The 13,560-nt window shown below is 33.7% G+C and overlaps 2 protein-coding genes and 1 long non-coding RNA gene across 5 annotated transcripts; 2 read left to right on the forward strand and 1 right to left on the reverse strand.

Annotated features, from left to right (window-relative positions):
• The first annotated feature begins 1,171 nt into the window (after positions 1 to 1,171).
• On the forward strand, positions 1,172 to 3,874 carry LOC7481763 (peroxisomal adenine nucleotide carrier 1). Of its 2 annotated transcripts, none has more exons than XM_006375701.3 (5): positions 1,172 to 1,544; positions 2,411 to 2,642; positions 2,835 to 2,981; positions 3,066 to 3,257; positions 3,336 to 3,874. In XM_006375701.3, exons 1-5 carry the CDS (start codon positions 1,402 to 1,404, stop codon positions 3,339 to 3,341), a joined length of 720 nt encoding a protein of 239 aa, XP_006375763.1. In that variant the 5' UTR covers positions 1,172 to 1,401; the 3' UTR covers positions 3,342 to 3,874. The 2 variants fall into 2 exon arrangements, with proteins under 2 accessions (XP_006375763.1, XP_002319020.1); XM_002318984.4 differs by having other exon boundaries at positions 1,175 to 1,544; positions 3,106 to 3,257.
• Positions 3,875 to 5,070: 1,196 nt separating this feature from the next.
• Positions 5,071 to 5,837, reverse strand: LOC18104030 (uncharacterized). Its single transcript, XR_002977209.2, has 2 exons — positions 5,783 to 5,837; positions 5,071 to 5,615 (listed from the first exon to the last, which is right to left on the reverse strand). It is a non-coding gene; the product is annotated as an uncharacterized LOC18104030 (long non-coding RNA).
• Positions 5,838 to 6,379: 542 nt separating this feature from the next.
• On the forward strand, positions 6,380 to 9,626 carry LOC7473296 (uncharacterized). Of its 2 annotated transcripts, none has more exons than XM_002318985.4 (6): positions 6,380 to 6,559; positions 6,697 to 6,736; positions 6,953 to 7,036; positions 7,698 to 7,884; positions 8,846 to 9,113; positions 9,290 to 9,626. In XM_002318985.4, the coding sequence occupies exons 1-6, from the start codon at positions 6,494 to 6,496 to the stop codon at positions 9,494 to 9,496; spliced, it is 852 nt and encodes a 283-aa protein (XP_002319021.4). In that variant the 5' UTR covers positions 6,380 to 6,493; the 3' UTR covers positions 9,497 to 9,626. The 2 variants fall into 2 exon arrangements, with proteins under 2 accessions (XP_002319021.4, XP_024438852.2); XM_024583084.2 differs by having other exon boundaries at positions 6,381 to 6,559; positions 6,956 to 7,036.
• Positions 9,627 to 13,560: the final 3,934 nt, after the last annotated feature.

The raw sequence follows: 13,560 nt of genomic DNA on the forward strand, positions 1-13,560 counted from the left end.
TACATACCCAGGACTTGTTGTTGTAATTAATATTTAGAGGATGCTTAGGGTTGATATAACAGTTTTTTTTTAATTATTTTTTTAAAAAATATATTAAAATAATAATTTAAAAATATTAAAAAAATATTAATTTTTTTAAAAAAAATTTCATGGATGCCCGTTTCCAACGAAAACAGCTCACAAAGCACCCTTCTGGTTAGTTCCCGCTGCAGGTTGAGACCTCGACGTCTACGATTGAAGGAGAATTGCAGTCAAGGAGGAGTATGAAATAAATATACATTCATCATAATAATTCATACGAACAAGAGAAGAGATTAATGCACCGTTTTTTTTTTTTTTTTGTATTTGAATGCATTTTAAAAATATATTTGGTTTGATAAAATATTAAATTAATTATTTTAAGTGTTTTTTAATATTGATTTTAATAGAATAATATCAAAAATAAAAAAAATACGAAATTTAAAATATTTTCAAACTAAAAATATTTTTTTAAAAATATCGTGCATCACATTCATGAGTAAATTATTAATTTTAGAAACTATGTCATGAATTTGTTGCTTTGTTTTTAACCTTACTCTAAATAAGGACTTAATTGAAAGATTTGTTGTTTTATTTTTAGGCTCGCTCTTTTCCCCTTATAATCACCTGAGTACTCTGTTGACTCGGTCAACGAAGCTCTCTAATTTTGATCCGTTAGATCCCCACCGTCCAACCTCCCGCGAAGGACCGTCTAGAACATTAAGTATCCACGATATGAAAACAATCGTAAAAAACTTCATTTTCATATCCTTAGTTCAAAATCCTTTCCATAGTGCCCCTACTCGCTGAAGCCAACTTATCTAATATTAAATTCGTGAGTGTTTGAGGTTATGTTTTTTTTATGCTTTTTGAAACTTGAAAAAATATTAAATTAATTTTTTTAGTGTTTTTTAATAATTTTGATGTGGTAATATCAAAAATAAAAAATATTTTAATATAATTTAAAATAAAAAAAAAACACTTTTAAAACATAATGGACATCACAATATCAATCACTAAAGAGTAGTGGTATATACAGAGATATGTAAGATTACAGGGGCATAATTGCTTCATTTGTGGATTTATAGGGATTAAAATAAAGTTTAACAAAAAAACTTTAACCCGTAACTCCAACAAACGCCACGTTCTTGCAATACCGAAGAAAATCCAAAAATCAGTTTCTTTCATTTTGATCTCTCCATATGTGTAATTCAACTAGCCAGCCAGCCACCTACCAAATTCTTGTCTCGTCCCTCTCTTCCTCTCTATAAACACAATATAAATCACTCTGGAGATCCCATAATCATAGAATCTTAATCTTTTTAAAGAATTTTGATACATATAGAGAGAGGGGGAGAGAGAGAGAGAGAGAGAGAGAGAGAGATGGGTGTTGATCTTGAATCTTTGTCAGAGGCAACATCAGGCGCTATTGGTTCATTACTAAGCACAACAATTTTGTACCCTCTTGATACGTGTAAGACTAAGTATCAAGCTGAGGCTCGTGATCATGGACAGCAAAAATACAGGTTTTAGTATACCCAGCTCTTAATTTTCTTGTTTTTTGGGTTTTTTTTTTTTATCTGGGTTTTGTGTGATCTTGTGATTAGTCAACAGGGTTGGTTTCATTTTTAATTGTTGTATTAGTAGCTGAAAGTTTCAATCTTTATGGATGGTAATTACTGATATGTGTAGTTACTAGTTAGGCAGTTCTGGGGTATAAAGTTGGTCGCTTTTAGCTTCATAGAGCAATTTTTTTGAATGAGAGGTATCTGCCATTGTTAAATGTAGTAGATGAGTTTATGCCTAACTCTACTGTAGCTACCTGGTCAGTGGAATTAACATTTTTTGCTGTTCTATCATCTACCTTGTCAGTATTACTCTATTAGGCTATTTATATAAAATCTTCTGCTTTCCTGATCACGATGGATGTTTTTGTTAACCAATTAAATATTTTCATCTCGTCTTAGATTGGTTTCACCGTTTCAGGTTTTTTTTTCTATGTTTTTAGCAATCTTCATATCAATTTAGTTTAATATCATAACTAGTGATATCTTCAAAGGTTCCTCCTTGATGTATTTTATAATTAGTGGATGAAGTGTTGAAACATGTCCTGGTCAATCTCATTGAGTAGCATGTAGCATTGAGCATCTGTATTGAAATTCCTTTAAATTTTCTGTTTCACCTTTTAGATTGAATTGTAGCATTGGCGAATGGTATGTTGAGTTTATAAGCTTTAAATTTTCCATTTTGCCTTTTCTGTTGCATGGCCATTTACCTTATGGACCGAGGCGCACATATTACTAGACCAAGTAACATCTTTGAGGATGTTAAGCTAGTGGCTGCTATTGTAAGGCTTATTGGTTATTTGGTGTTGCTTTTGTGGCTTATGCAGGAACCTTACTGATGTTTTATGGGAAGCAATATCCACTCGACAAGTTCTTTCACTATACCAGGGCCTAGGGACGAAAAATCTGCAGTCTTTCTTTTCACAGTTTATCTACTTCTATGGGTATAGCTACTTTAAAAGACTATATCTGGAGAAGAGTGGTTCCAGAAAGATTGGAACGAAAGTTAACTTGTTTATTGCTGCTGCTGCTGGGGCTTGCACTGCCGTTATCACTCAGGTGAGTCACTAGGTACCATTTTGCAAGTTTGGCATAATGCTCAACTAATTGTTGTGATGACAGTCTTTTCATGAAATTCCTCATGTGTTCTGATTTTCTCTTGGGTGTCATTGTTAGTGTTTCTTCTCTGTTTTCTTCCATCAATATTAATGTTAAACTTAATATCAAAATGTTTGGCTTGCCATTATGTAGCCCCTGGATACAGCCTCCTCGAGAATGCAGACAAGTGCCTTTGGCAAATCGAAAGGACTTTGGGAAACATTGACAGAGGGCAGTTACAGTGGTGCGTTTGATGGCCTTGGCATCTCTCTTTTGCTGACCTCAAACCCCGCAATTCAGGTACTTGACCTGGCCTTGTAGTTTTATACTATGATACAAATTGCTTCATAATCTCATTCGGAGGCTACCTTCATTTTGCTTAAGAGAATCGACTACACTGAGACAAGAGTTACATATATTGCAGTACACGGTATTCGATCAGCTCAAACTAAGACTATTAAAGACAAACCAGAACAACACAGAAAAGACTGCGGTAACCCTTTCTGCCTTCACAGCTTTTGTTCTGGGTGCGCTCTCAAAGAGTATAGCCACCATTCTGACATATCCTGCAATCAGGTGCGCAGCTATTACCTTAAACTTTAGTTTTAAATACTCGAAATATAGAGCGATCTGATATTTATACTATTGATACAGGTGTAAGGTGGTGATTCAAGCTGCCGACTCAGATGACGATGAAGCTAAGAAAGCTCAGCGAAAGTCTAGAAAGACATTGTCTGCTGTCATACGTGCTATATGGAAAAAAGAGGGAATTTTGGGCTTTTTCAAAGGAATGCATGCCCAGATTTTGAAGACTGTACTGAGCTCAGCATTCCTTTTGATGATCAAGGAGAAAATAGCCGCAACCAGTTGGGTTCTTATACTCGCGATTAGAAGGTATCTATTTCTCACAAGGGGTAAACTAAAAGGTGCCTGATGGTGATTCCTCGATGGTAATATGCTTCAAAATCTTTGTAGATAGTGTTACCGCTTATTTAATTTCAAGAAAACTGAAGGATTCAATTTATCAGATAAGAAGCTTAAATTGAGATGAGTTTAATCCCGGATTTTTTCTCTCCAAAGATACTTATTAATCTATGTAATTTATGATTTGTATTGTTTGTAATGCAATTTAAATTCTCCCTGTAATTCCGGTTTTTTTCGAAAATTCAAATAAATGATCTGTAATTGTGAAATGCTTTTGAAAAGAAATTGCAGTAAGTGGATTTCAATGGGAATGTCCCTTCCCCCATTCTAAATACAGTTGTAGTTTACTTTACATCAAGAAACCATAGTTCTTGCAGATTTTGTGAATTGCTTATATGAAGCTGATGTTGAGTCACTCACGAAGGACTTCTTCTGATTCTGGGCTAGTTACATTTTCCCATTACCCTGATAAAATATGTTAAATGCTTAACATCATCAAGTGAAGACACTCATATTTTATTGACCTAGTCTATGGATGATGTAGTAAGCTAAATTTACCTAACAACTTCTGCTTAATGCATCGAGTTAATACAAAGATGCTCTTTAATATTGTCTGATAAAAAAATTGAAATAATTTTTTTTGATTAAAATGTATGAGCTATGAAATTTCAGTAAAAAGGATAAGAAGAATTTAATTACAATTTGATCGAGATAAAATTTTCACAGAAACCTCTGAAGACCACATGTATTGTTGGGTTAAAATCTCATAATGAAGCCTTCAAATTACAGTAAGAAATTATCTTTATTTATTTTCTTGTATTTAGATTTATTTTCTATTTTAATTAAAACTTTTAATTTATTTAGTTTTATCCCTTTTATTTTTTATTAGATGTAGTTAGGAAAATTTTAATTAAAAATCTTCTTCCTATAAAGGATTTTGAATTAAATATAAATAGAAATATCAATCCAGATTTTATTAAATCAGATATTTTCTCCAAACTGCAAGTCACTGCTTTCAAGAGAAGGAAGATAGTTTTCAAACCCAGTTCAACAATCAACTCTATTCAAGGCTCACGTCATGAATTATCTCGGATTAATTTTATTTTTATTTTGATTATTTATAGTAAAATGATATTATTTTTGTTAAAAAATTATAGTTAATAGGTTACAATACAATTTTTAACTGGATTTTTCCGAGTTGATTTAAGTTTTTTTTTTTTAATTTTTAAAGTGGCCCGGTTTTAACCTGGATTAGTTGGGTTCTTGATGCACTCATCATGATGTGCTAGATTTTATAACTAAGATTTTGATCAAGTCTTTAGCATCGAGCCGAAATATTTCCAAGACAAAACGCAGGAGACAATTGGTACCCACAAATCTCCAATTCTATTTTTTTTTTATTTGTCTTTTTTGTGTTCTTGAGCGAGTTTCCCGATATCTCATGCTACCAACCACACAAAATTAATTATGACAATAATAATATCTTTTTACGTTATAATTAATTAACATATTTTACATGCATGGGCGGCGGCGGCCTGCCCTACAGAAAAGAGAGAAAAATATCAAGAAGCCGCCAGGGAGGAGGGAAAGATTAGTGGAAGAGCTGAAAGCTGTTACGGAGGAGATCAGCGAGGGACAAAAACGAAAAGAAGAAACAAGACAAGAGATTGAAGAGATAAAACCCGAATGCCAGAAACTCAAAGAGGAGAATATGATCATATCCAAGCAGATTGATTGCAATCCAATCAAGGCGAACCTAATGCTTAGCATTTTGAAAGCTCGTGAAGATAAAAACTTTGCTCAAGCTGCTCAACTTACTCAGCTCCTCCGGTTTGTCGATTAAACCTCCCTTTAATTGATATAGACAAACAGATCTGCGCACAATTCCTTTTTTTTTCAGCGTTATATGTAGTAACGATGTTGTTTTTCTGTTTCCTGTTCGTGATCTATTGCCAGTGGAGAAACGGAGAGAAAGAACCCAAGCTTTGGCTGATTCGGGATGCAACCAGCCTGCGAGCAATAATGAAAAATAGGAATTAAATAGCATTCATGTCAAATAATCTCACAATATCTGTTGTTATCTCCATGATCACAATGAACGAGTGATACAAATTTATGAAAAAAAGGGTTTGATAGAAGCACAAATTAGCCTATGGCTCCATGCTAGTAGAGCCTACCTCAGCAAGGTCCAACTCAAACATTTGAAGCGGCGGCCCAGAAAAGTATTTCCCAACTTGATTAATAATGTAGTATTTGAGAATTGCCATAATATTAAAAATAAAATTTAATAAATAAATAAATTTTATTTTAATATATATCCAAGAATAAAATATTTTTAAAAATAACTATTATTACAATAACAAATAATAAAACTCATTTTAATTACCATTGAAATTGAATCTGATTTAAGATTATGGTTACAGTAATTTATTAAATTATTTAAAAAAAAAAATAGTATCATTTTATTTTTTTTAATTCTTAGAATTAACATGATTGAATGTTACTTGAATTTAATAAATCAATTAGAATGCAAGTCAAGTCAACTCTCGTAAGGTTATTCAAGTTAATCTAAATAGAATTGAAATAAAATCCAGCTTTCAAGTAATTTGTAAATTACCAAGGTAAACCATCAAACCAGATAAAGTTTAATTACTATGTTATTTACTATGACTATCCAAAAATAAAATTCCATTTTGGTAAAAAGCATATTTCCTTTGCTTTTGTTGCTATTAACCTAACTGATACAGACTTATCGCTTGCTTTGCATATATATATATATATATAAACATCAATAAAAAACAAAACAACGCGGGAGCATCAGAGATAGAGATCTGTTTGGTAACAGAGAAAGAGAAGAGAAAAGAAGAGAAAACCGGAAGGAAGGAAAGATGATGTCAGGAGGAGTAGGAAAATACACACACATTGATAATCAAAAAGTCTCTGGATCTGTTCCTGTAAGTCTCTCTCTCTCTCTCTCTCTCTCTCTCTCTCTCTCTCTCTATACGTTTCTTCATACGTATATCTATGCGTGCTTTTCGTATTCAGATCTATTTCTCAGCTGTTAACCATTTGTTTCGATTCGATTTTCTAGTCTGTTCCAGATCCAGGCCACGTCGCCGTTCAATTCACCGGTAACCACAAGTTTTTCTCTTTGATTTTCATTTCCTTTACTGTTTGCTAGCTGAGAAAATTCTGTAATCGAGAAGACAATTCTCAATTCTCATGTTATTGAGATTGCTGCAGCTGCTTATTTTTCTTTATGAGCTTATCAGTTTGATTATTCTTTTAATTTTTTAATTATTGTATCTGCGATATAAAAATATTGATTTTTAATGTATTATTTGTAGCAGATTCGAATCTGCAGACATTTCCTCCATCAGAATCGCAGGGGAAGATCTCTGGTGGAACCCGTCCGCCTCGTGATGCTGATGGTATGCTATTATATTACTTAATTCTCCGCTATAATTAGCAAAATGAGCTTATATATTGAGTGGTTTAGGAAATGTGCTAGTTCAGTTAGGCTTGAAGTGTTCAATGGAGTCAATGCAATGCAATATCGTGTTGAACACCAAAAAATGGAATCAGGCTTAGGCTATAAGTTGTCAAAGGTTTCCAGTTTATCAGCTGACAAGTTTTAACCAGGTTGTGTGCCTTGCGCATGTGTGTTGAAAGAAGGCATAGGTCTCGTTCTTAAGTTTGAGGATAAGATAGCATGAATGGTAGTTGAAGAAGCATGATATGTGAAGTAAAGGATCAATAGTTTTAACGAAGCAAATTTTCTGTCAATTTGACTGACTGCAACTTGATGAAAGTTGTAGTTAGAAAAGGTTTCTTGGAAACGGCTTGGCAAACTGGATTTGCTACTGTGACCAATCCCTGAGGAACTAAGTGATGGCCAGGGTTAATGGTGACTCATGTTAATTTTCATTTTTGTGGTATTTTTTTTCTGGTTTGGTCTGGTGAAATCTTGGAAATAGTGTTGTTACAAGTTGTTAAGACTGTTTAAAATGTCATATAATATTTACTATTTTGAAGCAAGTTTTAATGGTGTAGCGTTTGATATGTTAAATGGCTAAATTTCTCTTCGTTCAGATACATTTTCAAAACCTGTTTCTGGTTCTGAGGAATCCCAGCAAGGTGGTTGGTTTCGGACATTTACAGTTGCTGCATATAAGCCGTACTTTGATGTTGACACTACTGATGTTTTGGAAAGGATCAAATATTCACTTTTCCCATTTAGAGGAACTTTTACTGAAAAAACACTCAGCAACCCAGATTTGTGAGTTGTCTTTGCCTAAGTCGACACTTTTGATATATGGTCTGAATTGATTAAAATGTCAAATTGTTTCCCAACATTGAATTTGTGAGGAACTTTTTGTTGTAATTGTCTCACTTGTATGTTAATTAATACTTGACTAGGAAAGTGTAACTACGTAAAAAGAAAGAAAGCATGCAGATGCTATTACAAAGAAGGAAAATATTCTGATAACTGACATGATCGTCTTTTATATTCTTAGTTTAATAGTTGAACATGTGCTAAGAGGGTGAACCATCTGTAGTCTAATATATTCATGGGCAACACTTTGTATAATTTTTATGGTTTTCTACACATGATGATAGCTAAAAGTTGATGCTGTAATGTTAACGTACTGTTAATGTTTATAAAGAAACACCTCTCCCAATGTTTCTAGGGAAATAAAATGTAGTTTTAAGCTTTTTGGCATTGCTTGGTGATGATAAGCTATGGAATCTAGTGATAATCTTGAATTTTTGCGGTCAAATTGTTATATTTGAGCTCTCCCCCATCGTAAGTCAGAAGTCCTTCAGATGACTTTTTTATTAAGGTTCCCAAGACCTGACCTGTCTTGTGGATTGTCTAGATGATGTTGCGAAATGTAACTATTATCATATCTAGCTGATTACCTATCCTGTAGATATAGATAGTTCAATCTCATATCCCTGAGATTGATTTAACTTTTGGGGATTTAACATTAAATTTCTTGCTTTTGCTTCTTAAATAACCAAAAGATGAAAAATTCAAGGAACTGCTCACGCTGACAAAAGAACAGAATTTTTCTGCTTTATCAGCCTTTTGCAGTCTGATCGCTTATTGGTTTCTGCAATAAGTCATCAGTTTTGCAAATCCCTTGTATTTGATGGACATACTAAACTCATTTGCCCTTCTTCCATCTTCTCCGCATGTTAGAAACATTTGTCATTTTAAGCTAATATCTCTGTAGGTATGGACCATTTTGGATATGCACTACCCTGATCTTTGTAGCAGCCTCCATTGGCACTTTTGTGACATATATAGCACACAAGCTGCAGAAGAAAGAATGGAACTATGACATAAATCTGGTGACTTGGTCTGCTGGAGTGTTTTATGGCTATGTCCTTCTGGTTCCTCTTGTATTGTATGTAATCCTCAAGTACTTCTCAGCACCATCAGGCCTTGTCCAGCTATTCTGTCTTTACGGCTACTCCCTATTTGTCTTTATTCCTGCATTGGTAATGTCCCTTTCTTCCTTTTAACCATGACTTATTGTTATTCCTTCAGCTTATACATGTTTGGAAAAACCCTGATTTTAGAATGAAGTGCAGATCTGATATCATCCTGTAACTTCGTGGTTAACAAGAGAAAATCTTAAGAACGCCAACTTAAATTCTTATGTTTCTGGTTGCAGTGCCTCTCAGTCATACCCGTGGAGATTTTCAGATGGGTGATTGCAGGTGTGGCAGGGTTCATGTCAGCAACCTTTGTGGCGCTTAATCTCCGAGCCCATATCATGTCTGCAGGTGAAAGGTGGTTTTTTATCGTAGCAGGCATCTTTCTATTGCAGTTGGCTCTGTCCGTTGTATTGAAGCTTTATCTGTTCACTGTCACTGTATAATAAATAATATTGTTCACAAAGAGAGGTATGGACAGGTTGTAGATCACAAAAAAAGAGTATTTTTGGTCTTTTAATCATCCTATTCTTGCTACAATATTTTGCAGAAATGTTATTCAACCATTAGGACCCACTTGCATTCGTTCATTCGTGGCAATATAATCCAAATCATCAATGTGACATTGTGTCTTGTTTTTGCTTGCTACAGTTCTGTTCAAGGACATTGACAGTGGTTTAGACCTAGCCTTAGCCCTTGAATGAGAAATGCAATCCATTAAATCCATAATCTTTATGTGTGCATGTATTTTCATACATGAATTAGTAAATGCATCTAAGTGAGAACTAATAAATCACTGGTACTAAAGGCTAGTCTACAAAAATGTATTTTCATGATGAGTTTCTCCAATTTTGGCATGGATGATGTGTTTTTGTTGGACCAAGGGAGTGGGGACTGAATTTAGTATCCATGTGTGAAAACTAGCTGGGATTGAACTTGGTTTAGGTGAGTGGAAACCGACTGGAAACTAGTGATCAGTGGAAAATGGCTGCAAATTTAGCTGTCGATTAGAAAGGAAGTATACTAATTGTGAATCATTTCAAGTCATGTTTTGCGTGGTGTCCCCAAGTCAAACAATTGAGCTTGACATCTCCCCACGGGGCCCCAAGTTGGAGATGGTTGGAATTCTTATGTATTGGTCTCTAGTCTCTACCTAATCAACATAATCATTCCATAATATCTGACTTGGTGGGAATGTTCCCCAGTTCTCACGACTAAGTTCTATACCATTATTAAACCCAGTTCCACGGTTAGATGACTCGTCAATATGGAGCCTCGTATGAGCTGTTTCTTCTTTCTTCTTCTTCTTCTTCTTCTTTTAATTATGATGAATGTTTATCTTGTCAAAACTCGAGTATCTTGATAGGTTAAACTCCTCAATATAGAGCTTGGTATGAGCCGGGTTTTTTTTTTATTGAATCAGGATGAATTTTTATTTGGTCAAACTCGAGTAACTTGATAAGTTAAACTTGTCAATATGGGTATGAGCTGTTTATTTTATTTTATTTTACAGAATCAGGATGAATTTTTATTTGGTCAAACTCGAGTAACTTGATAAGTTAAACTCGTCAATATGTAGCCTGGTATGAGTTGCTTTTTTTGTTTGAATCAAATAAGACGTTGATCTAGTCAAACTCAACTCGAGTGACTTGATAGATTAACTTATAATCTAGTTAAATTTAAGCAAAATTTAACCGAGTTAACTTTAATTTTTTTAATTATTTAAAATAAAATAATATAATTTTTAAATTAACCAGTCAAACTCATTACCTACACTTTATCATCTTAGAATGAGTCAAATGTCCATAATAACTATGCACATAACTCTAGTACCAACCATGAAGTGATGCAGATCCAAGCCTGAAGTTTGTTCTTGGTCAATTAACACAGTCATTCCTTGCACCGACATGGCCATACATTCTCTTGACATTATAGTAAATTAGGTTCAAATCCATTCCTGACTTCGGTTCATAAGGTGATTAAACAAATTAGTTAATTACCACTAAAAAAAATTAGTTGGTATGAAATTAGTTAATTACCACTAATTAAAAATTAGATGTTAGTCGTCAACTTCCATAAGAAGAATATGATTGATCATATCATTATGGGGCTGTGGATGTGCTTCGGTGACTTCCATTTTATTGGCTTCAACTTGTCCAATATATATATCAAGGCAGGCATAATCTTGTAATTTCTAATTTTATAATTCAATTCAAACAAAAATTTCCCAGTACTTGATGAACAATTATTAACTGTTTCTGCTTTGAAGCATCCTTATTCGTGTTTCTTTTCCCTTTCCAGTATGTTATGATCATTTCGAAAAGAATAAAAAACTAAATAGTAAATGGAGATTAATTAATTTATTTGATCTTTGAAATTTCTATTTAATTAATTTCCCCTAATTTTTCCAATTTTTTATAGCCCTATTGTATGAATGAATGTGACTTGAGAAGGGATTTTTGAAGTGGAATCTAATCCTGTAATTAGCTACATTTGAAAACAAAGTATTTATCGTAAACTATGTCGTTTTAGTTTTAGAAATTAATAAGTTAGTCCATCTAGTTCAAAAAAAAATCCCCTTCTTAATCCTTATATATATTTTCATATATATCCGCAAAAGTTTTTTTCAATTAAAAAGAAAACTCAAATTCAAGAACACTCAATGGAAAATACAAATAAATCTCTATAAATTAATACCCATAAATTTAATAATTAATCGATATATATTGAAACATTTAGTCACAAGGGCTTGCATTCACAACCAACAAGAGATGATACATATGGTAATTAAGAGCTTCCATAACCTAGTCCCGAAGAAGAAACAAGACACTGTGATTAAATATAAATAAAATAAATCTTTACCTAAACCCAATTAAACATATAAGCTAATTAAAGATATTCTTTAGTACCAACAAAAAGAAATTGAATTGTTTTTTCAGAAGGCAAAGATGGCAACGACAACCCTAGATTTTGAAACCCAAAACTTTGCCAACAAATCATTCACTGTAATAAAAAAGAAAAGAAGAAACAGTATAGTTGTTGCCCTAGGATATTACTATATTGAGATATTGGGCAGTAGCATTTATAGGCCTTGGAAAGGGAGCAAAAACAACAACCAAAGTAAGAGTCAAAGCCAAGATCCTGAAATTGAGGTCCTTGTGAAGACAATATTTGAGACCAGAGTTGTGTTAGGTTTAGAAAATAATTTAAATTATTGGACTATAATATTATTTGCTAAATTAGTCTTGGACTAGAGATGGATGGTCGGTGGAGATCGATCATGGCTACTGCTCTACATTTCATCATCATTGATTATCTTGAAGTCCTTAAATGCCCTTGTAAGCATTTCTTTGCCCTAGCTGTCGCCATGCAAGTGCTGCAACTTCGTATGAAACCATGGAAATTGACAATTTGGTGACGGAGTGGGACACAGCTACCTCAACATTGACAATACTCCATAGCCATTTCATGTGCTCTCGTCATTTCTCCGTCTTTATATGCTAGAGAATTTGACTAAAGTGTTTTTTTCTCACAAAAAATCATTTTAAAAATAATAAATGGATTAATTATACATAAAAATACAGCCTTTTTCACATCCATTCACGCATATATGAAAGGACCTGCTACTTCAAAGTTTTTCACCTTTACAGACAAATCCTCCATTTGACTATTCCTCAACCTTTCCCTTTTAAATTCCACCTACTAACTACACCACAAGTCTCGGCCCTCTCCCCCCCCCCCCCCTCTATCTCACTCAAGATCCTTGTAGTAGTTTCCATCTTGAAGGAGAAGTAAAGCCTGTAGTAATTTAGAGAGAAGTGATCATGTTTATGTCAAGGAGTCAGGTGGGGTGTCTCTTGTTGGTATTGCTGAGTATTTCAGCTTTTCACCATGGAGTTGTAGGAGCAAGAAACCTGAAAGAGAACGTGGAAGCAAAGGAGAAAACCCAAAATGAGAAAGAAGGTGCTGATTCTGAAGATATTAATGGCTATGTTGCAAATGTCAATAGAGTGGTACCCTCATGTCCTGACCCCATACACAACAGGTAATCTGCAAATCAGCCAACACATTCAAATCTTTTCAGGAAATGTATATATATATAAACTGTAGCGCTGCTAGCTCATGCCATAATTGCAGTAGCTTCTACGATATATATATATTAATGAGCTCAAATACATATTTTGTGCTCTTATATCTTCATAGTGAGTATTGTTCAAACATGTATTAGATTTAAAGCAAAGATGTGAAAGTCATGCTGCTTTTGCAGCAGCTCATATATATATATATATATATATATAGAGAGAGAGAGAGAGAGAGCTTTGTTTACTATACATGTTCTTGTTGTTCATAAATATATCCCACAGTTCGGCAGTTCCTCTCCCTCTCTCTTTGTACATGTGTGTGTGTGTGTGTCTAGTGAATCAAATGGAGCTCTACACGATTACTGCCTGTACAAAACCATGGTAAAAAGTGCAACTTTGCAAATGAAGGAGAAAAGTTAAAGATGATA

The sequence above is a fragment of the Populus trichocarpa genome, chromosome 13 (genome assembly GCF_000002775.5).
Source record: "Populus trichocarpa isolate Nisqually-1 chromosome 13, P.trichocarpa_v4.1, whole genome shotgun sequence".
In the NCBI taxonomy this organism is placed as follows: domain Eukaryota; kingdom Viridiplantae; phylum Streptophyta; class Magnoliopsida; order Malpighiales; family Salicaceae; genus Populus; species Populus trichocarpa.

Coding starts and splice junctions, on each gene's coding strand:
- LOC7473296 (XM_002318985.4), top strand. CDS start 6,494: ATGATGTCAGGAGGAGTAGGAAAATACACACACATTGATAATCAAAAA. Junction 6,560..6,696: donor AAGTCTCTGGATCTGTTCCT/GTAAGTCTCTCT, acceptor TCGATTTTCTAG/TCTGTTCCAGATCCAGGCCA. Junction 7,037..7,697: donor TCCGCCTCGTGATGCTGATG/GTATGCTATTAT, acceptor CTCTTCGTTCAG/ATACATTTTCAAAACCTGTT.
- LOC7481763 (XM_002318984.4), top strand. CDS start 1,402: ATGGGTGTTGATCTTGAATCTTTGTCAGAGGCAACATCAGGCGCTATT. Junction 1,545..2,410: donor CATGGACAGCAAAAATACAG/GTTTTAGTATAC, acceptor TGGCTTATGCAG/GAACCTTACTGATGTTTTAT. Junction 2,982..3,105: donor CCTCAAACCCCGCAATTCAG/GTACTTGACCTG, acceptor CATATATTGCAG/TACACGGTATTCGATCAGCT.